The sequence below is a fragment of the Limanda limanda genome, chromosome 8 (assembly GCF_963576545.1).
Source record: "Limanda limanda chromosome 8, fLimLim1.1, whole genome shotgun sequence".
In the NCBI taxonomy this organism is placed as follows: domain Eukaryota; kingdom Metazoa; phylum Chordata; class Actinopteri; order Pleuronectiformes; family Pleuronectidae; genus Limanda; species Limanda limanda.
This window is the reverse complement of record NC_083643.1, coordinates 22,563,746-22,590,596: the sequence shown is the minus strand read 5'-3', so window position 1 is coordinate 22,590,596 and position 26,851 is coordinate 22,563,746. Positions and strand designations below refer to the sequence as shown.

The following is a 26,851-nucleotide window of genomic DNA, read 5'->3' as shown; positions in this document are numbered from 1 at the left end:
AGCCAAGGAGGGAAGGAACGCCTGCCACCGCCTGTTGGAGCACAGGAGGGTGTGCGAGAAATGGGTGGAGGGAGAGTCCAGGGATGGATGAGGCTGGTCATGGGGCAAGGTTCATGCCAAATGTTGACTGCTGCCCCTCCTCTGTTCTCACCCCCCTCCTCCCCTGGTCCAGTCAAAGCAGAAAGCTGTGAGAATTACAGAATCAGAATCAGAAGACTGGACGTACTACACAGAGGGACAAGACAACTAAGATGGTCAAAGACTGACGACTAATGTGATTAGAGGGAGTGAAGTGAAACGGTTTTTGACCCTCTGATCTCAGTGCTGTTTGACCCCTGCTGGAGCACCAGGGGTCAGTTAAGGGAGAGAAGAAGAAGAAGCAGAAGAAGGGAAGGACGGGTTGAGAGACACAAAAAAAAAACACTCCTGCAAAGCCAAATCTGATAGTGCCCTGTCTTCATTTTTTAGCATGTGGTCATGTGGTACAGCCAACCCCGAAGAAATGTAGCCATACTGACTGAACTGGCGGACATTTTGTCTGTAACCAGCACCAAGCTTTTCACGTTTACACAGGACATACCAGCCAAGGGGCTGCATGCTTCTCCATCACACTTTTTCCTATGTCAATCTGAAGAAACTGTACAGAAATATGTCACAGCTCTATGTTATATATTATTATTATTATTATTATTATTATTATTATTATTATTATTGTTATTGTTACTATTATTATTATTTTACAGAGGAAAAAGGTGAACATAGAAAGAAACTCCAATGCTGCTCCTGGGCCGTTCATTGTTGATTTGCCTGATTTCCTCTTTTCTCGTTTTGCAAAGGGAATTGTCTGGAATTCAGGTTCCACTTTTTGTTTCTGTGCTGGTTTCATCCAGTTTCCTTCCCTTTGCCTTTTTTCTCTTTCCCTATATCACAATGATCAGAGCCAGTTTTGGGTGACCTCGGGTTGTACTCTTCAGAAATAACAGAAGGAAAAGCCGTCAGTCTGTGCTACGTGTTGGGTGTTTTGTATCTGCCTGTTCCTGCAAGCTCTCTGTTTTCTGTCTGTTTCATTCAGAAGCATCAGTGTTACTTTTGTCAGGACTTGAATATTTTTTTAATATATACTATTGCTGTATTATACATTGGTGTTGTTACTGATATTAAGAAGATGTCATGTTTTTTGCTGTCAATATTGTTTCATGGTTTATTTTTGTTCAGATGAACGCCTGACTGTGTGTGTGTGTGCCTGAATGAATGAATAATTCATGCCACTGTATCAGCTCCCTCTCAGTGCATGTATAGTCATCTCTATACACATTACGTTTCCCCTATTATTCCTATAAGGGTGAGAAATCTCTCCAACCATCATGTCACACTAAAACTAACCCAGACTTACCAAATAATGCTTCTGTATTCACTGCACCTCGGGGGGAAACTTCTGCACTCACATACTCTCTCCGTCCATGTCGTCCTCTGAGCCGTCCGCCATACATTCTTCTTCTTCTCAAACACAAGCGTAGCTCTTCCATCCTCCTGTCTCCCGGTTCTGGCTGTGAAAAGTAGCATTTAACCTGCAGACAAAGAAGTAGCATCTAACTCAGACTGTCCTTGTGTTTCTGCATAATCCTAATCTCTCTCTCTCTGTCCATGTAGTGTCAGTGTAATCTTCAGTTTAAAGGACATACTCAATATCTTAACAGCGATGATGTCTCTGTACTAAAGCTGCAATATCCCTCCTCGCTTGCTGCGTCTGTGATCAGATCCCCGTGGGCGACTCTCGTTCCGATCTCACCAACACAATCAGTGTTAATCGACTTTTCCTTGAAGCTGGAAGTCTCCGTGAAGACTGTGCTGATCTCAGGTGTGAGATGCAGGTGTGGAGACTTGCAATGAGTTGTCTTTTTATAATATTAGCTCTAGACCTGTTTGAAAGAAGAAAAAAAAGTGTGTTTCGAAGGTGAGATGAGAAGACAAAACTGATTCCTGTTCAAATATCGAAGCTGGTATTTGGACATGTCCATGCTGTCTATATGGCATTCTGCAAAAAAAAAAAAAAAGAAAAGAAAAAAAAGTGAATGTACCTGTCACTGGAAGGCATGCTGTGCTTTCTCTGGTTGTTTTTGTTCCTCTTTTATACACAGTGTATGTACTATTTATGATCATGCTTTTGGGGTGTACATTGATTTAAAAGAATCTGTTATATAAGGTGTTATAAAAGGATATATTATCCTATGTACGGTTCATTATCTACTATTAATCATGGCAACATTTTATCAGGCCACGATGGGTCTGTCATGTTTGTGCTATAAGAAGCAGAAAAAAAAGAAAAGCGTTGTGTCTCATTGTCTGCGCCACTCTGGACACGGTTATGTATAAGGTGCAATTTGTGTTATATTTCATTTTTTAATTATACAAACATGTCTATGGTTGTAAGAAAAAAAAGACTTTATGGGGGAAATTTCATCTGCTTATTAAAAAAGCAAAACTGCTGCCAAACACACTTGAGTTGTGTAATATTTGCATAAATTAATAATACTTTTTGTTTATTTTTTTCCGTATAACAAAGTTATATTTGCATTCCCTGCTACTTACTGAAATACATTGTATGCATCCTTGAGAGCTTAAAAAACATATTGGGTGCAACATCCATCTCGATCAAACATTTACACGGATGATTTTTAAGTGATGTATTGTTATTCTTATTATCACTTTTATTACATACAGACTCATAGATCTGTTCAACTTGGGGCTCTTATGTAGCGGCAATTCTGCGTCAATTGGACAAGGTTATAACAACTTCATTTTCACACTTATCAGTAGGGGGCGCTATTACCTGCACTAATATTAATCCTTTGATGCTGAGCGACAGCATCAAAGGATTCACTGTCCATTTATGTCCGAGATCCATAACCTCGTGTTTTGATGGCATTTAATCAAACTTTGACGCCACGCCACGTTCACATCCTGTGAAAAAAAATGGATCTTTGAGGTAATTTTTACCTCCATCTTCTTTAGATGACACACTGATCTGATGAAGGCCCTGAGACAAAATTGTCAAAGGAAAAATGTGAAATATGGCTAAAATGGCCTCTAATTGTAAAATGGCTGATCCTGTTGCGTTTTTCAAAATGCTCCTTGACGCTTGTTTGTCTGGTCATGATACATCTGGGCTGCGATTTTTGTGAAGATCGGTCGAAGGGAATCCTAGGGGCTGCGTTCCAGGGGGCGCTGTGGAGCCATTTTGCCACGCCTATTTCAAATTACTCCAGACAACAAAAATATCCTTGGGGCTTGAATTTCCTGCAAACTTTCATGATCTTTTGAGCATGTCTAGGTGCTGAAAAAAGCCCCCCAAAGGTAAATATGAATAAAAAAAAACCTTACAATTTCAATAGGGCCTCCCATTATACATCCTGGATCCTGCCCCTTGATCCCATTCACACCCAAATTGAATGGGTTCATTTGTGGAAATTGGTTAAGTAGTTTTTTTCTTATCCTGAAAGCAAACAAACAAACAAACAAAAAAAACTCTGTGGTGGAGCTCATAAAGTTGGACTGAGTGAAGGACTTCATTTAAAAGATGATAGAATTTTTCTTTGAGATCGAAAGGTGCGGGAACTACTGAATGATAAATGACAATTTATTATTAGTATTGAATATTGTTATGGACGTTTTCTTGAAGCTGGTGAAAGGAGAACTTGGGCAGCTGCTGATGTCTTTTGCAGAAGATTTTAATGACGACGTGATGCATCAAGGAGACCACTACAATTCTCACCCCCAAGTGTGAAGATGTCTCCCACAGCATCCCAGTATATCTCCCTCTACTTGCTTTATCTATTCTAACAGCACATCATACATGAATGGCAAGAATTGCTGTCACTCTCCATGACATAGAGAGTGGTTCTCAAATGGGGGTACGCGTAGGTACTCCAGGGGGTACGTGAGATTTTTTTGAAATATATTTAAAATTAGCATCCATTCAAAAATCCTGTAAAAATTGTTATTTAATAAATATTCAATAAAATATAATTGTAAGTTCATGAATTGAATTTTATATTCAGTAGGCTATTCAATTTAATTATCCTAAAAACCCAGAGTACCCCCATACCGATGGTTTGACCCAACCTGGCACACGCCACCTGTCATCACTGCTGCCTTGAAAACTCGAGTCGGGGTTGAAGCGCAGCAGCATTGCCGCTGAAACACGGAGGGACAAGTGCCAAAGAAGGCGAAACCAGAGCCGGCAAAATCCCTTCAGTATTCACAAGAAGGCTGAAACTCTAACTGATGTTTTCAGGTTTATTTAAAACTTCCCTAAACAGCACTGTGAGGGCTTGTGTCTCTTCGGAGCGTCGCTAAAACATCACACTGTTCCGTTGTGAAGTTACAGATTCATAACAGGAAGTCCGCGTCTCCACCGGAACACTTTCAAAATAAAAGCATGTAATACAAAAACGGAAATGAAATTGTCTGACCCGAAAGCGAGCAAATATTTCACAATAAAATAACAGAAAGACTCTTCAACAATATTAACAATAACATAGATTTGGTTATTTACTTTGTGTTTTTTCTGTGGGGTGAGATTAGCGAACAGTGGCATGAAGCCAGCACATCTTCAGCGGTATATCCAGACAAAACATGAAAGTCATGTTGGTAAGCCACCTGAGGTTTTTGAAGAGGAAACTTTCTGAATTCAGGTCATCTCAAGACACGTTGCGAAAAGCCTCTCCAAAGCAAATGGAAACAAGCTACCTGTCACTTATCAGGAAAAACTCCTGGAAGTGTGATCTGACAGTGGCCTCCAGGTGAAGTTTGCCACATCCACACTCACACAGTTCTGGGTGTGTGAAGCAGGAGCACCCTGACCTGGGACAGAAAGATTTGGGGCAACTACTACCCTTTGCCTGCACATATTTATGTGAGGCCTCCTTCTCTGCAATGACTGTGATCAAAGCAAAGAAACAGACTGTGCCTGGAGAAGAGCTTGATCACAGCAGTTGCTTCCCTGCCACCAAGGCTGACAAAGATCCTCAGTGAAGCATAAGTACAAGTTTCTCACTAAAATGTAAATGGAAAAGCACTCACTCAGTTCAATGCAACAAGTTTATCACCAGTGTTGACAGTTTGTAAATTTAAGATCAGTATTCTTTTCGATCCTTAAAGAAGAAATGTGTACTTTTATTTAAAATTAAGGTAATGGTTTTCTTGTTTCTGAAGAAGTGTTTATCTATAATTAAGTTCATGAGTTCAGTTTGAGAACATATCTTTATTATGATCCCAAAAGGTCACTTTCAATTGATAATAATTTTTATGTGCACAAATCTATATTTATAATTGAGATAATTATTAAGTAATATAAGTCTTTAGTTATTTTTATAGCATTTTATTTCCAAATAGTTCAAGAGAGACCACTACAAATGAGCAATGTTATGGACATTGACGGAGTTTTAAATTTGAAAGCGTCTAGTTACAAGGTTTACTAAAATCAGACACTAATGGCACAGCACTGTGTATTACACCTTTCTTTCAACCAAAAATGCTATGGCTGGTAAGGGGGTATACTCGGCTGAATTTTTTTTTCAAAGGGGGTACATCACCGAAAAAAGGTTGAGAACCACTGTTAGGGGCCATATACAGTAATGTGTAAGGATGGTCAAAAATTCCTCAACAATATGTGTTTATTCATTCACTATCTTCTGATTTCAATTCATTCATTTAAAACCTATATTTTCCAGTTATCCACTCTGCTGCCGAGTTACCAAACCAAACGACTCCACTTCCCATCCTGCACCGGGGCAAAAAACCGAAACCAAGCGTAAAGGTGAGAAAGTTCCATTTCCCTGAAAAGGGGTGTTAGTTTCAGTTCACAAAAAACAGGCCCGGAGAAGCAACTGGAGCAAAGAGAAGGAATCCTAGAAAGTGAGTTTAATCAGCGGACCGACTGTCCCGCTCTCTGCTGGGACCCGATGAGCTTCCAACTCTACTTTCAACAGATGTCTCACTGAGAGTTAGTTTGTATTCAACACTGATGTTCTTTTCTGCCTCTCCTGCAGATGTCTTCCAACTCTACCATCGTCTTCTTCGACCTGGAGACAACTGGATTAGGTAAAGTTTTCTTACTCCTCATCGGTCATCATGTCATCCATTAAATTTAAAATTACCGTTTCATCATGTCATTAGAACACTTAGTGTTATAACATAATAAGCTGATAATGTGCCCAATATAATATTTATGTTTTTAAAGTAACCGTTCATTTTTTGGGTTTGAGGTATATACTTGATCCTTGAAGCTTGGTCCATTTACTGGAGTTCTTCAGTTATTTTCGAAGCTTTAAAAAAATAATCTAATAAGAGCAACAGATTGTTGTAATGTTCAAGTATTGTTATTTCTATAGCACAATCCTATTTGGTAAATGTTATTTTTCTCTTGTTTATTCTGTTACACAAGTTGAAACGGTGTGTGTGGCTTCAACTTAAAAAAAAACAGTTTTGGAAAGACCCAGAATATTCTGTTCAGAACTTTGAGTGAAACATGTCAAGGCATAACCAGGAGGGCCACAGCTAGACACCCTTATAACGCCCCCTAGAGGGGGCTTACACTGCTGCACACTAGAGGATTTCAAATCTTAGCTGATTTTGAAAGCGTTGGAGACCACAGACATGACGGCAGATGTGAAAATGCACCCCTCATAATGACACTAGAATAAGTTATTGAATTCATCCAGATGAATAGGTTTTGTTGTGTTTTTATAACAGATACGCGGCCATGTGGTCGTTTGTGAAAACTTGGTCATGCCAGCATGAAAATTGATGCGTATATATTTCAGGTGTAACGGTCGAGGTGCTCGGAGGGAAAAAGGCTGAAAACAGACATTGAAAGTTTGATGTTAGTTATTATGGATGTTTGATTTACTTTCCATTCAAGACATAAACAAGGATAATGAAATTGAATATTATATGTCTGTTTCTTAAGAACATTAAAGGCATTATTGCACTCATGAGGGGTCACCATGAACAAGAGTGAGGGGGAAATGTATTTGTCACCTCTTCAGTATTTCTTTAAAAAACAATATTTAACAGGAGCCGGTTTTGAGTGCATCAAGGTCGCTCTCATCATGTGCAACAGATTCCCAGTGACTGGTAGACTGACTTAAGAATGAAACTCGTTCTCAGCTTAATAATGCAGCTTACACCTTCATTTGTCCCGGCAGAGCAATTCAAAGGCACATAGAGCAGGTCAAAAACACAAGTAAAAACAGTAAGAAGGGATGACATCTGTGCAATGTCCGCGGACAGTTAAAAAATGTTTTGCCTCATTATGAAACTTGGCAAATTAGAATATGGGGGACCACCTAGTCCAGATAATTAATTGGGAAAATGGCGAGATAGGGCATTAGCCTGGTGGGAGGTCTGTGTCTTCCTAGTTTGCATTTTTTTTTACCTCAGAATAACTCAGTGTCACAGAGAAACTAAATGACTCAGTCTATCAAATAGCAATTGAACGGAATATCAGCAGGGAACCTTTGGAAAATTGGAATGGAGGTGGCCCTTTTAACTGTTTGATTAAAATTAAGATTCTCAACTCAGTTTGTGGAGCCATTGATTTGTTTCTTTTTTAAACTGCAATTTCAAATAGATTTTCAAATTTCATCATTTAGTTATGAATAAAGTAATGTGGTTCTAAAAGGAAACGTATTGGCTGTTTAATGTTGATGTTGAATACATGTCTGTAATAATAATCATTTTATGATTAATATTTCATGTGTAAATATTTTATACTTTCTTTATTACCCGTTAAAAATCTAACAATTAATTACTTTAAAATCTTGTGTATTTATTCATAGATTAACATATAATTCATTTATGCTTATTCTTGTCGTTCAATTGAGCAATAATTATTGAAACACTATATTAGTATTTCTGTAATAATTGTATCACTCATTTGAGAAGAACTCTAAATGCAGCCACAACGAGAAGAAAAAAAAAAGTATACTTGTATTTATATTTTATCTTTCCGATATCCCCCATTAATCAGACCCTCCTCTCATTCCAGACACCAACGTGTGTGACATCACCCAGTTGTCTGCTGTCTGTGGAGAGAAACTCTTCAACGTCTACACCCTCCCCTCCCGCGCCATCACCGAGGGCGCCAAGCGGGTTACGGGCCTCACCGTTAGCAATGGTGGCCTGTTTCTCCATGGGAATCTCCTGCACACCATCCCTGTCTACGAGGCTCTCACCTCTTTTATAGCCTTCCTTCAATCCTTTCCCCGTCCAATACTGCTGGCGGCCCACAATGCCAAGGGCTTTGATGCCCCTATTCTCACCAGAGTGCTGCTGCAGAAACACCTCCTGCAGGAGTTCCAGCAGGTGGTGTCTGGGTATTTGGACACCTTACAGCTGAGCAGGTGGCTCCATCCTGATCTGCCCAGACACTCCCAGCAGTTTCTGGTCAGCTACTTCCTTGGATGGCCCTACAACGCTCATAATGCTACGGAGGATGCCAGGATGCTACAGGAGCTGTACAAGACATGGAATCCTGATCAAAAGAATGTCTCGACAAGTATTTTTAGTGCAGCCCTGATGTTATAAAAAACACCAATTTATAGAAAATGACAGGCAAGTAAGATTTCTGTCATGGCAGACAAATAATGCATCTCTAAATCAGAGATACTTTGTGTGTGTTGTTTCTTCTTTTAGTTTTGTACTAAATGATGCTAAGTATCATGTTTTATACTCTGAGGTGTTGATTCTGTCCCAGGATTTTGTTCCTACAAGAGTCATTAAACCATTTCTGTTAAACCTTCCTTGTCATGTTTGTATTTTTTTGAATTTGGGGTTAATGCATTGAACATGCTGTGTTTAAAGAGCCTGATTGTCACATTTTTCCCTGACTGCCATTCTTTATATTACCTGCTGACCAGTTGTGTTCAAGACCTTGACCCATACAAAATCTTTTTTCCAAGGAATTGTTGCAATGCATTCTGTGAAATGTAGGAAACCTCTGTCAGGAATGAGCAGAGACAATTTCATCTCATACTGCAGGTTGTGTAATTGTAGGTTTTTATGCTGATTTGTGTAATAATGACTCGCTCTGTGTTTGTGTCAGCAAATACCAAAAAATATTCAGTAGCCTCTTATGCTTCTGATATTTTTTTACATCCATTGTTAAGAAGTGAGTCTGAGTCTTTAAATGTAGAATGTAGTTTCCCAGGATGACCTTCAATGAAGCTTTGTTAGTATGCACAGCAGGTAAATATGTTGTCTTTTAGTGAAATGTATACAGATGTTTTGCTGGATTTATACTAATATTACATTACATTACATTTCCTTTAGCTGACGCTTTTATCTCTTGATATCTCAGTGTATTTACAGACAAGTGGCCAATTTTATTCTTATTCTACACTTTATTCACAAAACATAAAATACCTTATAAAAGCCCTAATTAAAATGTGTTTTTACATTCAAAGAGTATTTGTAGAAAAAAATGTGTGAGGAGTATTTTTACAACATTTAATTATCCTTTGGTCTAAGAACATTTCAGACACAGTAAGCAGCGACATTGTTGGGGTTACAGCCGGTGGTATAGCAAAGGTGCAGAGACAAAAATAAACAATGGATTGCAGAAAAATTCTGTAATCATTGAGGAACATTTATAAATCAGAAAGAGTAGGACTATTGACTTATTTGACCATTTAAGCAATAACTTAAATTTTAATTTCGACCGGTTTATTTTGTCAGTATGGCTCATTTCTTCCAATGATAGAAAAATAAGGTGAAGGCTAAATCAAAATCATGAGATTTAAATGATGAGAAATTAAGTGATGACAATGAGCAAATAAGTGATGATTATGAGATATAAAGTTATGATTATGAGATAGAAAGCGATGATTATAAGATATCAAGTTGTGATTATGAGATAGTCAGTGATGATTATGAGATAGAACGTCATTGCGGTTCTGCATTGCCTTGCGATTAATCTTTTATTTTGAAAATGTTGGGATTTCCGGTCGTTGCCGTCGCTGGGGTTTAAAACATGGCGGGAGGGTTTTCATGATGGAACACTCGTAGCGTCACGTCGCTGTATACAAGCTATTCACATTCTGTTTAAATACAAGCTGTCGGTTCCTCTGCCTTATAGATGGACAGCATGTGAGAGGCACGTATTATAAAGTGTGGCGTGATGCAAGAGTCACAGTCTGTGGTTTTCTTTGACCTGGAGACGACTGGACTGGGTAAGACCACTAACACCAGTAAAGTGACTGACTTCAGTTATCATGTTCCCTCACATTCAGTCCCAGCCTCACCACATCCTGACTGGGACTCACGGCTTTAGTTCTAATAATATATCATTATATTTGTTTACATTGTTGCAAATAGTTCCCCATCAACAGCCCCTGTCATTGGATGGACTAATAACTAATAGTCAATTACTTTAACCTGGGAAAAAGTTAAAACCCGTGATTATGCGCACACAAGTTCTGCTGGCGCCTCCAGAGATAATGAACAGAATCAACACAAACGTGTGTGTGTGTTTGTGTTCACATTTTTAAAGGGCCCTTTTTAAATGGTCTCCGCTTAGCAAATAATAGTAGGAAGGTCATACCAGAGCTACTTGTTTACCTCACACCACCCGGTCAGACAACACTGTCAGAGGCCGAGTTATTTCTGTGTCACCTCTACTTTGTCCTTGAACTGCAGGTGCTAGGGGAAAACAGGTCTTACATTTTATGAAAAAGTCTTTAATTTACTTCAGAAATGTCTTATTAGTTGTCAAATGTTTGTGTGTGGGACTGTGTCTTGCTCTCACACTGTGATTCCAGAATGTGTTAATTCAGTCATTAGGGACAAGTAACAATGCCCAACAGTCCCCTTATGAAACCACAATCAAAATCACAGGATGCAGATTTTTATTATTCCCATAAATATCACATCCTTAAATGTGCCAGATTTTCTTTTTGAATGAATATTCATCAATTATTCCTTCAGAGAAACCAATGGAAATGATAAATAAACACTGTACCTCAAACTGGATCTGCCACTGATCCAGATCTACACAAAAAGTTAATGGATTCTTCCTTGGGTCATGCCTCACCCCTCAAATGTTTCATGGAAATCAATTCAGTGGTTTTTGCATAAGCCTGTTTACTAATAAAGAAGGACTAAAATAGAAATGGTATCTGGTATTTTTGCCCAATTAAGGTCGTAGAGGAATAATCAGTTCTCATAGCTGTCATTAGTAGTGGGCGAAGAAGAAAGACAATAAAACCATGACAATACTGTGAGACTATAAACCCTTGGCTGCCATTGTATGTATGTTTTCCATTTCTCAGTCTGGTACATCTCTGTAGCAGGGTTTCAAACCAACGAGCAGGGCAGTTAATGTCATGTTGCATTTTTTAATGTCATTTTGTCCTAAATGTGATGAAGTGTTTTTTTCAGGTGTATTTCACTGAATTAGCCTAAACAGACACTCTAGATTTTTCCAGGTAAGTTACTTTTCCAGCGTGACATAGTATGTGTGAATTTGAAGTTGATGTTGCACTTATCTTCCAATGCCCCAATTATAACTTCCTGTTGTTAACACCTTTCCTACATAACAGCCTACAATCGTATTATGATTTTCTAATCGGCTGCTTTTACACTCCAGTAACTTGAAGGATCTCGCAGAGAAAAATCCTCTGAAGCTTGGTTTTATTTCCCCAGGTCAGAGTTGTGACATCGTCCAGTTGGCGGCAGTGAGTGGAGGACATTCGCTCAACCTTTACGTCCTCCCTCGCTGTCGGATGGAGCGGGGAGCAGCCAGAGTCACCGGCTTCCGGGTTCGCAGACAGAGGCTGTATCTCCATCGCCAGCTTGTCCTCACCAATTCCCTTAGAGAGGTCCTGGTCTCCTTCATAGCCTTCCTCCGAATGCTCAGACGCCCGCTTGTCATCGGCCACAACATTCGTCGCTTCGACTGCCGTGTGCTGTCTCGAGCTCTTGACGAACTGGACCTCAGAGCAGGATTTAACTCGTCGATCTCGGGCTGCGTCGACAGTCTTCCACTGGCCCGTGAGATGCTGAGGGACCGCTGCCTGAAGAGTTTCCGACAGGAGAGTCTGGTGAAGGAGCTGCTGGGTGTGACCTACAAGGCCCATGATGCTTTGGAGGATGTGCGGGCATTGCAGGCTCTCTACAGCGTGCTTCAGCCCACACCAGAGTTAGTTTGTAGTCATATGTTTACTCTGGACACCATGGCACGCAAAGCAGGTGTGAAAGCTGCCAAAGCTAAAGTGTCCTGTCAGATGCCAGTACAGCGCCCCCTGTGGGAGCACTTAAGACAGGCGGTGAAGGTCACAGAGAGCAAAGCAGAGGACAATAATGAAGAAGTGAATGGATTATAAGATATTTTACATCAACACCTTTTGAAAAACAGATGAGGCCAAAAGACTGGCAGCTCCTACCAGAGTGTACAGTTTACATTGTGCCCCACAGTAGAACTAATAAAACTCACTGCATCATAAAAAGAGGCTCATGTTTCCTCCACAGGTTGATGGTGGAGCATGAATGGTCAGCAATGCTATCATCAAACATGCTCATCTTCTTTATTGTGGCAACAAGGAAAACAAGAAAAGTCCAGCAACAGTTTGTCAAAGCTTTTGAAAGGTAGTGGAAAAGTACAAACAACACATTAAACAGTTCTTCTCCTTTCAACACTCGCAACTGGGCCTCATAGAACCTTAAGTAACTAAGGGTGTTTTAGTAACTAAGGGTTCCATGAGTTTAGTTCAATCAGACCCTTTTTATTAGAGTTTAACTTTAAAATCAGATGAACATCCTATGTAATTATTCAAAAAACATTCACTTTAATTTATTGTGGACTTAGCAACCACTGGTGGTAATTTGCTTAACATCCTGTATATTATTTCATTTGTGGGAAAAAAACTGTACTTATGTTTTGATGAATAATTTGTTTGGAGGTAAATTAATTTGCTAATAAATGTATATATCCTAATATATAGTTTTCTCATGAGTTCTTGATTTAAAAGAAATTGGTTTTAAAGAAGAGGAGCTCCAACGAATTGGGGTCAGGACTTTCTCCAGAGTTTGCCTCTCACTCAAGGAACGTAGCAGGAGATTCTCTGCTCAGATGATTGCGTTCACAACAGCAGCAAAACCTCCAGAGCGTTCAGGTGATTCCGCTGGGGAGACCACGTGTTTTTGTTTACGAATCCATTGTGTGTCTCTCTATCCCTCTATCTCTGTGTGTCTCTCTCTGTGACTGTGTCTCTCTGTAACTCAGTCTCTCTCTGACCTGAAGGGCGGACAGAGGAGGCTGGAGGATGAGCTAACAAACAAGAACCAGCTCATCATGAGTGAAACTGAGAGCAGGAGCACTCTTACCAACGCCTACATCGACTGCCTGGCCGCCAAATAAAAGGAGCTGAAAAAGAGTCGGGCAGAAACGCTGGAGTAGAAGCTGCAGCAGGAGACGACTCCAACTGAGGGACTCAGCTGCAGAAAGGTGGAGGCCGTCAACAAAGAAGACAGGTCTCTAAAAGAACAAGTTCACCAAATGAAAAGTGAACGAACGAAGCTCGAGGAGGTAGTGAGACACAAGCACGAGCTGATGAAGAGGGGACAAGCTCCCACCAAATCATACCTGGCCTTTCTTTGAAGAGGTGAGTGAGACAGAGAACGACCTGGAGAGTGTTGAGAGGATGTGGAGGAGAGAGGAGCAGGAGCTGGTGACAGCGAAGGTGTAGAACATAGACAAACTCCTGAACTAGCAGACAAATCATTGCACAAAGAAGAGCAGGATGAGTAGATAGTAGTTTGTCCTGAAACCTCTCAACCTTTTCCCTTAACCCTTATACCTCACCCACTCCTCCCCTCCTTGCCCCTGCATCCCACTTGCACCACTCCCTCACCCACTTCTTCCTCCTCAAAACAAACCCCACAAACCTCGTTCCCCCTTTGGACACATGTAACTATCATAAATATTTTAATGAGGAAAATATTATAAATATGGTTAATATTGTTCATAATATAACAAGTAAAGTAACATCTTTAAGTTTGTGGTTAACTGAGTCCAGCATCACACAGATTGACCGACGGAACCAATCATCCCAGTACAAACACAAGCATATAATAATAATTCTGTTAAATTCTATAGATTAGGGACATCACAGGTGTCTCTGAATTTATAAACCTGCGGTTTTGGATGATTAAAACATGAACATGAGATACAACAAGTCCCCTGACATTCTGACAGTGTCAGACCCCCTTTGAATTGGATATTTTTTTATTTCAGGCTCCGTTCTTTCTATTGTCCTCACTCTCACTCACTGTATTATCCACAGCAGCAGCAGCAGTGTATTTTCCTTATAAGTAACATCACTGCTGTCCCATAAATCTCTCTTCACCTCCACCTCACCAACAAACACCTCGATGTCAGTGTCAGAAAGTTTCACTTCCTCTTCACATCGCTTAATGCCGTGACTCTGTCATGACTCACCGTGGAAACCCATTGGTCAGCAGCATAATTTAATATTCATGAGGTGCTTTGCATTGACCATTATGGTTGAAAGTGGGCATGTGGGTTGAGTATGAGGTAGATCCAAGTACAAACATTTCCAGGTGGACTGTGATGTATAATGGATGGTTTTATAAATCAGAATTTTCTTTTGCATACGCCATATCCCAAGTTTTATAAATGAGACCCTGGTCCTTTGCGTGACGTGTGGCCTGGAAACTAGTTGAATTTCCGCCCAGACTTATTGTCCCAGTCCGACAATCCCAAAACTCAAATAGGTTTTATACTACCACATGTTATCTCAAATCTCAAGCTAGTTCAGAGTTAATAGGACTAAGGACTAACTTTGCCCCTCCCAAAATCTAGATCTTGCATTGATGTCAAAATACAATTTTACAGCATTTGTTGACCCTAAAAGGTTTAAACAATGAAACATTACAGACAGAACAGAACAAGTAGTTTAGACAGTTAAGGAACAGAACAAGGTTTTATTAGACCACTGTTGCATACACGTTCTCTGCAGTCCCATGCTACAGCATCACCATATTCAACAATGCTTAACCATGCCCTCACTAGAGAAATAATCCAAGCAATCGTCTAACAATAGATGAATAGAATAATTTAAATAAACCACTGTGGCCTTCAGAATTGTGTGCATATGAAGGACATGAGTTAAAAGAAAAAATGAAGAAAATAAACTAAAAATCTAACAAGATCTCTGTGCAAAGTACATTATTAAAGCTATGAAGATGACTTGAAAGAACATCAGTAAGAAAGATGTGTTAGATTAAAAGGTTAAAACTCATAATCAGTGACACCTTCAAAACAATTATCAAAGTTAGCAAATAGTTTGTTTTAGTTGTTAAAGATATGGAAGGCTGAATAACATTTCTTTAATCTGCACTGATGTTAACATCTTTCTAGTCTCTAATATTCTTCCATTTTCTTCCAACAGTATCGGCACAAACAAATAACTAAAGGATTAGTGCATCAGGGATAAGCTTGGAGATCAACCCACATTACTGACATGGTCATGAAGTCGGTAAAGGCTTCAGTGGAGTTCGGCTCAATACGCTGGTTATTCATTTAGGTCAATCTATAAATAAGAGTTTTTTTATTTACTGGTAGGTCGGCAGGCTTCATTCTCAAATATTTGATCCAAGATGAATTATAAAAAATGTTACAAGAAAATTCATGACCTAATGATTGATTGAATTCAAATTGACCCTCGCATGGAGGTTTGACCCATGTTGACATAACATAGATAAAACAATGTACCAACATGTAAGGTGTATAGTAAAGATAAATCACTACCTCATTGATTTCATAATGAACAGGTAAAACCTTATAATACAGCCAGTTAAGGGATATTGTAATGCGTCATTGACAGATCAGTACAAACAACAAAACATACAAAGTCTAAAAAATGTTGCTTCAAATACAGACATGTTTGTTCCTATAATAGAAAAACTAAATGCAGCATTTAGTCTTACAAATTTACAGGATGAGGATGTGGCGGACTTGGGACACATTTTTTCACGTATGTAACAAGCAGCAGTCGGCATTTTTAGAAATATAGATAGAAGATGCATTCCTGGTCCCCAAGTAGTCATGCTTAATGTAACAGTTGTAGCTAGAGGCCCGTCCTGTTTTTTATTTTATTTTTACTTTAGGATTGTTTACTACTTGGATGTGAAGTTTCCAGACCATTAACATGCGCTGATAACTGTTAACAGCTTTAATACTCCACAGGGTCAACATCAGTGTGACTGGTGTGGTTTGTCACAGAAAAAGAAGTTCCTAAATTAAACATGCACAGGCATCTTAGTTGTATTACACTATATATTCTCAACTGTTGATATAAGAATGTATGTTATCTACTTGTTCAAGTTTAAATGATAAAGCAGGTAAATGCACTAGTGATCCTGGGCAGACATGCTTAGACATGCAACTATGGTGACATAGTTGTACAAGCAGTGAGTGGGGGTGTACTGCACTAGCATGAACATATCCCCTAGAGTCCTGCACCAGGTCGGGTAGCCGACGGGTAACCCGCGGAGGGGCTGAGTAACGTTTAAAAATATTTTCATATAAGTTCACAGGCAGGGGTTTTAAGGGAAATCAGATGATAATGAGAAATCAAACATCTAAACGATTGTGCAGTTCTTTTTTTAACAGATAAATCAGCTAGTCAGCTAACTTGATTTGTTTTGTTATATACACCTTAACTTCCATGAAAAAACTGTCACTGCCCACAGGGAAGTCGCTTGTACATGAAGATGAATCACATCAAAGACAGAAATGGCTGGTGGTGAATACGTTCCCAGTGGAATTTTTGCTAGTAAAAAGAGCCACACCTTTTAAAGCCACAACTCAATGGGAGGAATAAGAGGCCATAACCCATTTAATGTGAGGGGATGTATATGTAGCAAGTGTGTTTAATTACAGGTGATGGGTCATGTCGCGAGTCTACATTTGACTTGGTGATAATTGCGGGTAACAGGTCGAGTCTAGTTCAGAGCTTTGTGGGCGTGGGCGGGTTTGCAATAATGGACCCGAGCAGGACTCTGTCCCCTACTCTGGTCTTTTAATAGGTCGCTGTTAGTGATTGTCATCTCTGACTGAAAATTATAAGAACGTACAGCAGGAGCTGTGCTTAGAATAAAAAAGGAACAGTCAGGAACACTGAACTGTTCCCAATAACAGAGCTACCTCAACAAAAGGTTAGTTTATTCATCAAGGTCAAGAACTCTAATTCTCAAGATTTGATCACTTGAACGTCCTCATAAACAATCAGGTTCAGTTGTCAGTTTATTAGGTAAACCTAGTTAGGACTAATGCAGACTTATAGTCAGTTTTTGTTTTAGAAATAAACTTAGACTAATTTTGGAGGCTGCAGTTTTGTGTGACACTGAAAGATGTGTCCATTATTTTGTCCAGCCGTTTCATAAAAAAGGGTAAATAAGAGAAATATTTCTCTGAACTGGATGGACATTTTACTGAAAAGTAGCTCAGTTAAAATAAAAGAAAATTGTTGTGTTAAAAGACACAAACAGCAATGAACATAACACAAACTGAACACTATGAACTTCATAAGGTACGCTTTATTGCAGTTTTGTAATAGACTGCATCAGGTCCAATTAGCTAGGTGTACCTAATAAACTGACAAGTGAGTATATTTTACATTAATTCTAAGTATGTCCTTTGTCCAGCGACCTTGAGCACAGGTAGTATGAGGTTTTACACACAGACACAGACTCACAACTACAGAAGGCAGCAGGCTCGAAACATGTTCATCCCTGACAGGCACGTGATGTGCAGGGACACACTCTCGTTGGCTGAGACAAACAGGACGGTGCCCCGCCTCAGTGTGACATCAGAGAGAGCAGCAGTTGAGGTTGCCATGGCGTCGCCTTCGATCACCAGGACGATGCTGGCACTGTCGACTGGGGCTAAAGTGTACTGCTTCACTGAGGCTGGGACCTGGAGGAAGGATGGGTAAGAACAAGCTGAGCATATCTGTATATGAAAGATATTACGAATAATTTAAATAATCCTTGATTATACACATTCTACTGTGTTACCTTGTGTGAAAATGCTTCTTAGACCAAAGTAGATAACTTTTAAAATGTTCTCATGAGCACAATTGTGAGAATGTTTTATATGAAGTTACATTAAAGTTAATGGGTGATGTTATTATGTGTGAAATCCTCTGAGGCTATTAAACCACCTTGCTTGTGCACTTGTGGGTGGGTCTAGCCCTTTTAGGCCGTCAAAATCAAGTTGTTTCCACGGCTAGCATTATGACGCAGGTGCAACAAGTACTGTTGTTTGCTGCATTCAATGCATGTTGAACAATTGAAGGTATTATGAGGGCTGGCTTGGTGCGACTGTTTACTAGAACAGTCCCTGACTGTGTTGTAGAAAAAGTGTTTAGACATGAAATAGCTCAAATAAATATGGTTCATTTAGCTGCTTCAGTTCCATGGTCCTGTTATGAACATGGTGACTCACACACTCATGACTGAATTGTACACTTACGGCTTTTTTAAACCTGTATTCAAAATTCGTCTTGGTGATCAAACCAACTTGGTAAATGCTGTCAAAAAGGCCTGTTGACACTTTTTTTTTATTAACAAATTAAGTAGGATGGTTTATCTATCTTTAAAATTGTACAAAGACTGTCTTTTTTTTCTCTCTCTTTATCATCAAGCGTTTCATTTTCTTTATCTGAAATGTGGCCATTATATTATTTATTATTTCATCCACTATACTAGTTTTTTTTAGTTTTGTACAAGTTACATTTATGACATCTTAAGACCACATGTCTGTATCATTGAGAAAGAACTACAAACGCTTGTACTGCAAACAGAGACATTACAAAATTAGCTTGTCACCATTAACACAATGAGGACCTTAACATATTTAAGACCTAGTACATACTATTTTCACTTAAAATATTTTTAAGGCCTAAAATATGACATTGATTTTGTATAAAATTTAAAAAGAAATATTTAAAGACCCTGTGGAAACTCAGTTCACAACTGATGGGTTTTACCCTTTGAAATCACCTCTCACTTATTTTACTGGAATGAACCCAACACAGCGTAAGCATCTAATAGACTGAACACTCCTACCTGTATCCTCATGACGGTGAAGTCTGGCACTGGGGGGTCATACAGTGACACACAGGGATCTGAGGCGTCCTGGACACAAGGGAAGATTTTGGCGCTGGCGGGGGCAGGGCTGTAGTTCAGCATTTCACACAGCGTGTTGACGTCGATGTATTTCGGTGTGAGACCGGCTCTCACGGTGTTGTCTGAGCAGGCCATACACTCGATACAGTCTAGATGGACGGATTGATAGACAGAAATGAAACAGAGCTTTAATTAAGCAGACTGTACTTTCCTTCGTATGCTCAGATACGATCTTGGAAACAATCCGCCAGGGATGTTAAATGACTTGCAGGAGCTATTTCCTCTCCTCCACTGCGCTCATCTACTTTTATAGTTTGCGACATAGCTCTGAGTTTGTGTCTCTAAGAGACTGACACCAAAATATCATGTTTCCTGTTGATACTTTATATATATGAAAAGGATTTTATGGCTTATGCTTTGGAAATCCATGATGTGACTTCATCTTAGCTTGGTTACTCCCTCAAGAATTGCCGTTTCAGTTTTTTAAATAATTATTTTATTTATTTGAATCTAGTTAAATTTCAATGTCTTGATTTTATTGATATTCTGTATTTTCTGTACTTATACAGCATATTAAGTGAACTAAATCTATGAGTGTGTGAAATTTGGTGCAGCTTAATTGAATTTAAGGGGATTGTTGGGCCTTGGCGGAGGTATGTGTTATACTGGGTGTCATTTTAATTAATTGCTGGCTTTTGGCTTTCAAGGGGTTGGCTGATAACAAGGCAAATTCTAAAATAATATCAGTCCTATCCTTTGATAGCCTGGATGCAAGACGAACTTAGCCCCGCCCACAACATTTGAGGTCAGAAAGTATGGTCTGGCATTGCTCAGTTGGGGAGAAACTATGCCTAAACAGAAGCTGTTCGGACCAATCAAATTGTCAGGTCGGGCTTTATACGATGACGGACCGATGATCAACAGTAACGTAATCAACCACGTCACCAAAGAACGCTTGGGAATTGTAATCCTAAACGGAGAACTTGTGCGTACGTGCATTCACCTTTACTGTTTCTCTAAAAAATGCTAATCATGTTGGTAAGTTCTCAGTGTATCATTAAATTCTTTTTACAACACCGGCAAAAATCGTTTTTACTCATCTTCTACTTCTTCCAGCGTGCGTGCAGTTGAGTTCTGTTGACAACAACTATGCGTCGCTCAACATACGTCACATACTACGTTGCTCTGATTGGTTGTAGGTCTATCCAATTGAGCGAAGAGGCATTTTTTTTCCTGGTTTGGTTGAAACACGCCCCATAATCACAGCCCAATGGAGCGTTCTCAGACTCATATTCTGACTAGAATTATGAGTGACAACGTCAGGCTAATCCTTTGATGCTTCACATGCAGCTTTCCTGTCATACAGAAGCACAGCAGAGTGTCAACAGCCACATTCTACCTCTGTCCTCATTCTAATCTGCTTTGGATAGAATCTAGTACGCTATATCTCCCTTTGAACTAGAGAAATGGCACCTGCTAACCTCCGTAAAGATAAGCATGAGGCTCATTGGCTCCCAGGAACATGGCCTGACCAGGATCCAGCGACATATGGTTGAGGAAGTAGATGGAAAAGCAGCCAATGTCTCCAGGACACTGGGAATGGAGACGGAGCAGCAGGTCACCGTTGCTGCCCGACGTATCCTTCCCTGCTGCACCTGCGTGGGTCAAACATCCACCAGTGGGACTGCGTCAGTAAAACATGTCAAAAAGTGCTGAATTACTGACGGGCTCTTTTCTAAATGTGTTTTCAAGCCCCATTTTTAGGATTATAAAATGTTCAATGGATTGCTCTCAAGATTGTCACATTTTTTGGTGCAAATACAATTCTATGCTGTATGTAGCATAGTATGTAGTATGTAGCTACATTCAAAGCATATCCTAAATTCCATTATAGACGTTCCACAGACGTGTACAGAGAAAATAATTCAGTTCAACCGAAATTCTCTATCATAAGGCTTTTTTACGTTTCAATGTCTGCTCTACTGTAGCTACTCCAACTGAGGTAAAGTGTAAGTGCTGATAGTGAGTCAGCACTGACTAAGCTAATTAAACCCTAGAATTACATTCATTTCTTGCTCATAAGCCGGTTTCCTCAGTGTCCTCACCGTCCTCTGTGACTCTCTTCACCAGCATGTTGAGCTGGTCTACAAACACCTTCTTCTCACAGTTCATCATCCTGGTGAAACACTTCTTCAGAACCTGGCCTGTACGTACTGCATCTCCCATGCTGCACCGCAGCTCAACTGACGACTCGTTACCCACCAGAGCATGGAACTCCGGGACACCTGATGGATGCGCACACACAAATGCACGAGGTTTGAATAAGTCTTTTATGACATATTTACCTAGTGTGTATGTCATCTTGTATGCCTTTGCTCCTCCAGTTCCTGACAGAAATCAATCCATGATCACCCTATGGGACTTAGGGACTCACATTTAAGGAATCCCAGGATCTCCTCCACTGGTCTGAAGCCACAGAGGCCCTGGAAGTGGGTGAGCGCTATGGCCATCTCTGGCTTGTGGTTGTTGTCTGGATAGTGTTCCGGAAACTGAGCATGGAGACGAGCGGCTAACTCCTGAGCAAACGATGATGACAGAAAGGTCAACGGTCACAACCTCAAACCAACTGTGCTAAATAATGTGGCACACAGTATGCTCAGAATATTAGTGTGCCTGCAGTTTATCATTAAACACTAAAAACCTTGTTGAACTCAATATTTCAAAGCATACATGTAGATTTCTGCACATCACTGTCTTGGTAACTGTTGGAACGCAGTGCTTTAATTTGTCTATAATTATTTTGAATGGCCTTAATTCCAAATATACATTTTAGAACACAGCATTATAAAAATGTGAGTTTAAAATGTGTTTAATAACTAAATTTAATACTTAATCTTAATAACACATTATACATTGCAGAGTAAATATGATCATTTAATGCACCCCAATATATTGTCCTCTTTTCAAATTAAAGACAACAGGTTTTTAAAGATTAGCATTGCATTTTTAAAAAGTTGTTAAAGTACAACTAATGTACCCTTGGGTTGTTGCTCCCTCTGGACCCACAACTTGCATTTATACATTTGCAGTAGTACCCCACCCAGACCTGTAAATAGACTAAAGTGTAAAATTGGCACACTTCCCATTTAAAGTCTGAGTAACAATTGAAACCATCTTTGAGAAATCTACATTTTCTTAGCAAGAATGTCCACAGTTGGTATGAACTCATTACATATTGTGCATGGTAGAGAAACACATGGTATATTTAATTATTCATGGAAAACTGATGATGTGTTAATCTTTATTCAAACATCGAAACTACTAAGCTGCTGTATGGATTTAAAAGAATGTCATCTGCTAAACAATTTCCTGGTATTTGAACACTGTGTAGGTGACTGTTTGTGAACTCACTCTGTTGGGGTGGGCCTGTATGGACAGAGCTGTGTTGACAGAGAGCACTTTGAAGAGGAAGGGCAGCTGACCCTGGAAGGTGTCCTTAACCTTGGAGCCCAGACAGGCAGGGAAGTGGGCGATCCACTGGCCCAGTGTGGTCTGCGCAATCCTGTTGTCTTTAATCTGGGCATCGCCTTTTGGGTGGGCGCCCATCCACAGCTGAAACAGACAGCATTACTCTGGTGTTAGTATATTAGTTAGTGTCCTGGGTCAATCCTGAACTTCCCTTTTTCCAGGGACTCAGTAGAGATGCACCCTGCATGTCTAGGAGCCAAAGTTAATATTTAGCCGTTGGTAATTGTTTATTTAGACAGCAGATATTTCCTTTGTCATAAGGTCTGGGTAAGAGGGACAGGGGGTGTGGTTTCTCCTTTCTTATTCACAAGTTGAATTAGTTTGGCCAGTTACACACAAAAAGCACACAGTAGGACTGTTGATTTTTCTGTTGATCGTCATGTTTGCTATAAGTTTAGGTGTCAATAAAAGCTACAGAATGCATCTTTGACTCGTGGATCCTTTTTTGATAAGTGATGGGCTGGTGACCTGTCCAGGGTTTCCCCCGCCTCTCACCCAAAAACAGCTGGGTTTGACTCCAGTCCCCCCAGCACCCTCAAGGAATACACACCATAGATAATGGATGGATGCAGCATCATTACATCTATTAGTATCACTTTGACTGTTTTCATTACAACAAGCCTGACAGAGCATAAAATACATCGGTTATACAACTGTTCCTGATCTGGCTCTCTTATTTCTCCACCATTGTACTCAACTCAACCCAACTGGTCGAGGCAGGTGGCCGCTCAAACTGAATATGGTTCTGTTGGAAGTTTCTCCTTGTTAAAAGGGATTATGTCAAGTGCCATGACATAATGTGTTAATTGAATATATGAAAGAGAATTATTGAAATTATATACATTAAATCTTTAACTAATGTATTTATATATTTCTGCTACTGTGGTGCAGCCAGACATCCATACTATCCCTGCAGATACCATGAAAGCCAATGGGACCAGCATGTGACTTTAATGTGGCTTGCAGTGTGTCAACATGTCAGCACCTGAACTAATGACCTTCATGAAGAACCACGAAGAGCTTGTGTGGCTAAATAAAGAAAAGACATATGACGGCATGAGAACGAGCCACTCAGCTAAGGTACACAGCAACCCCACCACATTTAAAACCCGGACAATTAAACTAGTTTCATACTACTCATCTCGTCTGTCGCATGATGGAATGATGCATCTTTGTACTGATGTCAAGTGGGAACACTGGAGCAAAATGTCCAAATCTTTAAGATCCTACAATGCTCAGAGAAAAGTGTGTTCTTGTGTTGCAATAAAATGAAAGCTACTGATCATACAATTTTTTAACTCATTCTACCTCCAGTATTATTGGTCCAACTTTTACTTTGTATATATTTGTCCAGTTACAGTGACAATCATTCAACCACGTCTTATATGCACTTGATACATTAGCGTACATCCGTGTTTATGATTATCAGGGTGATGTGTCTTACTCAAGGACCAGTCTGGTGATATGAACCAGACCCTTAATCAGAAGACGAGAATGTCTGCACACTGGTTGATGTTCCAATAAACAAATTTATTTTACCTCCTGGAAGGGTTAAATAATAAATTAAGTTTAAGGGAGCATCCACTAGTGGGCTTACATTCTCGTCTTCAGATTTTTGTGTTTTCAAGTTTTGATGTACGTGCTTTGATATACTTTCTGAATGAACTGGTGCCTTACCTCTGCATAGGGCTTGCCATCCTCTATCACGGCGAGTGGATCTCCGCCACTCACCAGTTTGGCCACTTCGCTGTCCAGCCCGTTTTTCCCCCATGCATAATTTTGCACGGCACAGGTCAGGGGAAACACTGTGGAGGGAACAACTGTTAGGACACAGTTAACTTATGTGGTAGAATTCTGGAGATTCAAGAGTCTGGAAACAACAAAGTCATCTACGTGTATTTAATAAGGGGCTTTCTGCAGAAAGGATCAACACAGGAGTCCCAAAGAACTCAGAGTGAAGATGCAGAACAGTCAGATACACAGATCTTATATACCAGGGGATAGGGCTGTCTCTCTGATTCAATCAAGAGAGGTTCCATATGTGGGGGAAGGACAGGAAACTAAACATAACAGCTGATTCACATGTGTTTCCTGAGGTGATAAGAAGAGATACACTCCTTCCTTTGATGGGCAATCAAGTCGCCAAAGGTCTCACTGTATTGACGTCATAAAAAGTTCCGACCATAAAACAGCTCAAGTCATCAAACATCTGTTGTATGTAAATACAAGTCATCAAAGTCTCTTGAGAAGGCTTCAAACACTTACTGTCCAAATACAAAATACTTTTTCAACCTTGCTTAGTTAATTTTCTACTACACTTGCAACTATCTCAACCATCAATCTTATTTGTAATTTTTAGTAACTAAAAATGTCAAAAGATTTGCTGGTTATAGCCTCACAAATGTGGACATTTGATGGTTTTTTTGTCATATGGGATTTTAAATTGACTATATTTAAGTTGTTCATAACTGGTTGGATAAAAACATATGTAGATGTCAAATTGAACGAGGTAACTATAAAGGCAGATGTCTCTATTCTATTCACATATTTTATAGACAAATCAATTGAATGAGAAGAAAAACTGCAGTTTATTCAAGAAAACAACATTTAGCCCAAATCCAGTATATTCCAGGGTCTCCCTTACAACTAGAAAATCACAACACTCTTTAGTCCCACTGCTGAAGTAATGATGGGGCAGCACAACAATACAGAATATCTCTGCAGTCCAGGACATGAAGGTGGACTGTACAATAGGTTTACGGTCGGAAGAAGACAAACATCCTTTAATTTTGTACAAAAATCTGAATTTGATTTAAAATGTTGTGGTCAGACGTTGAATATGAATTTTGAATGATAGTCAAGCCAGATGACTAGCTTTGTCTTTCCAAACTGACGCCTGCCTTGTTATGTATCGGTTCATACAGGTTCCTGACAATCATGTCTCTCACACTTTATAAACTAATATATACATATACAAAGTATTTAACGACAAAAACTGAATCCAAGGGTTTCCATTATCCTTGCAAAATGTTAGGGTGTTTCAATGGATGGCATTTGAATAACAGCCAGACTTCTTAACCAGACCCAACTGCAAATGAGAGAAACACAAAGAACATGTATCTCTGCTCCTGCACAGTGAAATAACAGGTTAGTTCAGTGAGGTGTGGCTCATTTACACAGACAGGCGCAGTGTGAGTAAATGTATATCCTCGTTATAAAATCAGTAAATACACAGATCCCACCAGTGATGCACTGCATTGCAATGTCAGCTGACTGACCCACTAAGCAGCTTTGCGTTCGAGTGTGTTCGCCTGTTTGAATCGACTGTGCACAGGAAGGCTCGCGTAGCGGCAGATAGCTCGTCAATGTGGTGCCACGGCGCTGGGCTCCATGTGCAGGAGCTGCGTCCCTCACACAGTGGCTCTGCGTCGTGTTAACTCGCGGTCAGCCGGCTGAGCTGGGCTGGGCTGAGGATGCGGACGCTGGCTGACACCGAGCAGCTAGTTCACTCACACCAGGTAACAAAGCTTCCTCCGGTGGCGTGCGGTGTGTGCGGACCTGTGCAGCAGCAGCTCAATGTGGGTTCGTGGATTAAACACGCGAACTAAAGTGTGCATGAAGGAGAAATTCCCACTCACCTCTCACTTCCTCCATTACTGCAACGTCGGCTGTCAGTCGGCCGGTGACGTCACGGCCCTCCCGGTTTTCAGTCCAAATATGACTCACGTAAAACAAAAACTGAATTGTAACGGCCCCCCCGCTTCTCCTTACAAACGCTGAGTCTCTTCAACTGATGTTACACGGCTCTTTTATTTTCACATCTGGCTTGCCGTCGTGACACCGTAAAACTGTAATGACAGTTACAAGTTACAGAAAGATTTAAATCATTAAAACCAAACACGAAAGTTAAATGCAATAAACAAACAAATCAGCACGTGAGACACATCCGACGCGTTTAACGTGACATAGCGACTCCCTTCCGCACTACCCGCAGCAAAGTGAATGGGACCAGCTTTCTTACCTCGTTCCGCTTGCGAGGGGTGTCAAGCTGCTTGCTCAATTTTCAACCGATTTTGTAGACATGACACTGTGTACTCATGAATAATTATGT

The 26,851-nt window shown here is 40.0% G+C and overlaps 3 protein-coding genes across 3 annotated transcripts; 2 read left to right on the top strand and 1 right to left on the bottom strand.

Annotated features, from left to right (window-relative positions):
* The first annotated feature begins 5,847 nt into the window (after positions 1 to 5,847).
* On the top strand, positions 5,848 to 8,799 carry LOC133009245 (DNA polymerase III PolC-type-like). The gene is made up of 3 exons (XM_061076686.1): positions 5,848 to 5,916; positions 6,051 to 6,102; positions 8,051 to 8,799. Exons 2-3 carry the CDS (start codon positions 6,051 to 6,053, stop codon positions 8,587 to 8,589), a joined length of 591 nt encoding a protein of 196 aa, XP_060932669.1. The 5' UTR covers positions 5,848 to 5,916; the 3' UTR covers positions 8,590 to 8,799.
* A 1,381-nt stretch (positions 8,800 to 10,180) lies between these two features.
* On the top strand, positions 10,181 to 13,417 carry LOC133009727 (uncharacterized). The gene is made up of 3 exons (XM_061077263.1): positions 10,181 to 10,232; positions 11,704 to 12,368; positions 13,283 to 13,417. Exons 1-3 carry the CDS (start codon positions 10,181 to 10,183, stop codon positions 13,415 to 13,417), a joined length of 852 nt encoding a protein of 283 aa, XP_060933246.1.
* Positions 13,418 to 14,983: 1,566 nt separating this feature from the next.
* Positions 14,984 to 26,837, bottom strand: mpi (mannose phosphate isomerase). The gene is made up of 9 exons (XM_061076001.1): positions 26,762 to 26,837; positions 26,379 to 26,588; positions 24,418 to 24,545; positions 22,624 to 22,824; positions 21,647 to 21,788; positions 21,318 to 21,497; positions 20,694 to 20,867; positions 19,153 to 19,361; positions 14,984 to 17,998 (listed from the first exon to the last, which is right to left on the bottom strand). Exons 2-9 carry the CDS (start codon positions 26,392 to 26,394, stop codon positions 17,780 to 17,782), a joined length of 1,269 nt encoding a protein of 422 aa, XP_060931984.1. The 5' UTR covers positions 26,395 to 26,588; positions 26,762 to 26,837; the 3' UTR covers positions 14,984 to 17,779.
* Between the last annotated feature and the right edge of the window lie 14 nt (positions 26,838 to 26,851).

What these genes read in the sequence shown, in the direction of transcription:
- mpi (XM_061076001.1), bottom strand. An exon ending in GATCCTGGGATTCCTTAAAT is followed by an intron (nt 21,498 to 21,646) that starts GTGAGTCCCTAA and finishes CGCATCCATCAG; the next exon opens with GTGTCCCGGAGTTCCATGCT. An exon ending in TCATGCTTATCTTTACGGAG is followed by an intron (nt 19,362 to 20,693) that starts GTTAGCAGGTGC and finishes CCGTCCATCTAG; the next exon opens with ACTGTATCGAGTGTATGGCC.
- LOC133009727 (XM_061077263.1), top strand. Translation starts at nt 10,181, where the DNA reads ATGCAAGAGTCACAGTCTGTGGTTTTCTTTGACCTGGAGACGACTGGA. An exon ending in CCTGGAGACGACTGGACTGG is followed by an intron (nt 10,233 to 11,703) that starts GTAAGACCACTA and finishes TTATTTCCCCAG; the next exon opens with GTCAGAGTTGTGACATCGTC. An exon ending in CAGAGGACAATAATGAAGAA is followed by an intron (nt 12,369 to 13,282) that starts GTGAATGGATTA and finishes TCTGTAACTCAG; the next exon opens with TCTCTCTCTGACCTGAAGGG.
- LOC133009245 (XM_061076686.1), top strand. Translation starts at nt 6,051, where the DNA reads ATGTCTTCCAACTCTACCATCGTCTTCTTCGACCTGGAGACAACTGGA. An exon ending in CCTGGAGACAACTGGATTAG is followed by an intron (nt 6,103 to 8,050) that starts GTAAAGTTTTCT and finishes CTCTCATTCCAG; the next exon opens with ACACCAACGTGTGTGACATC.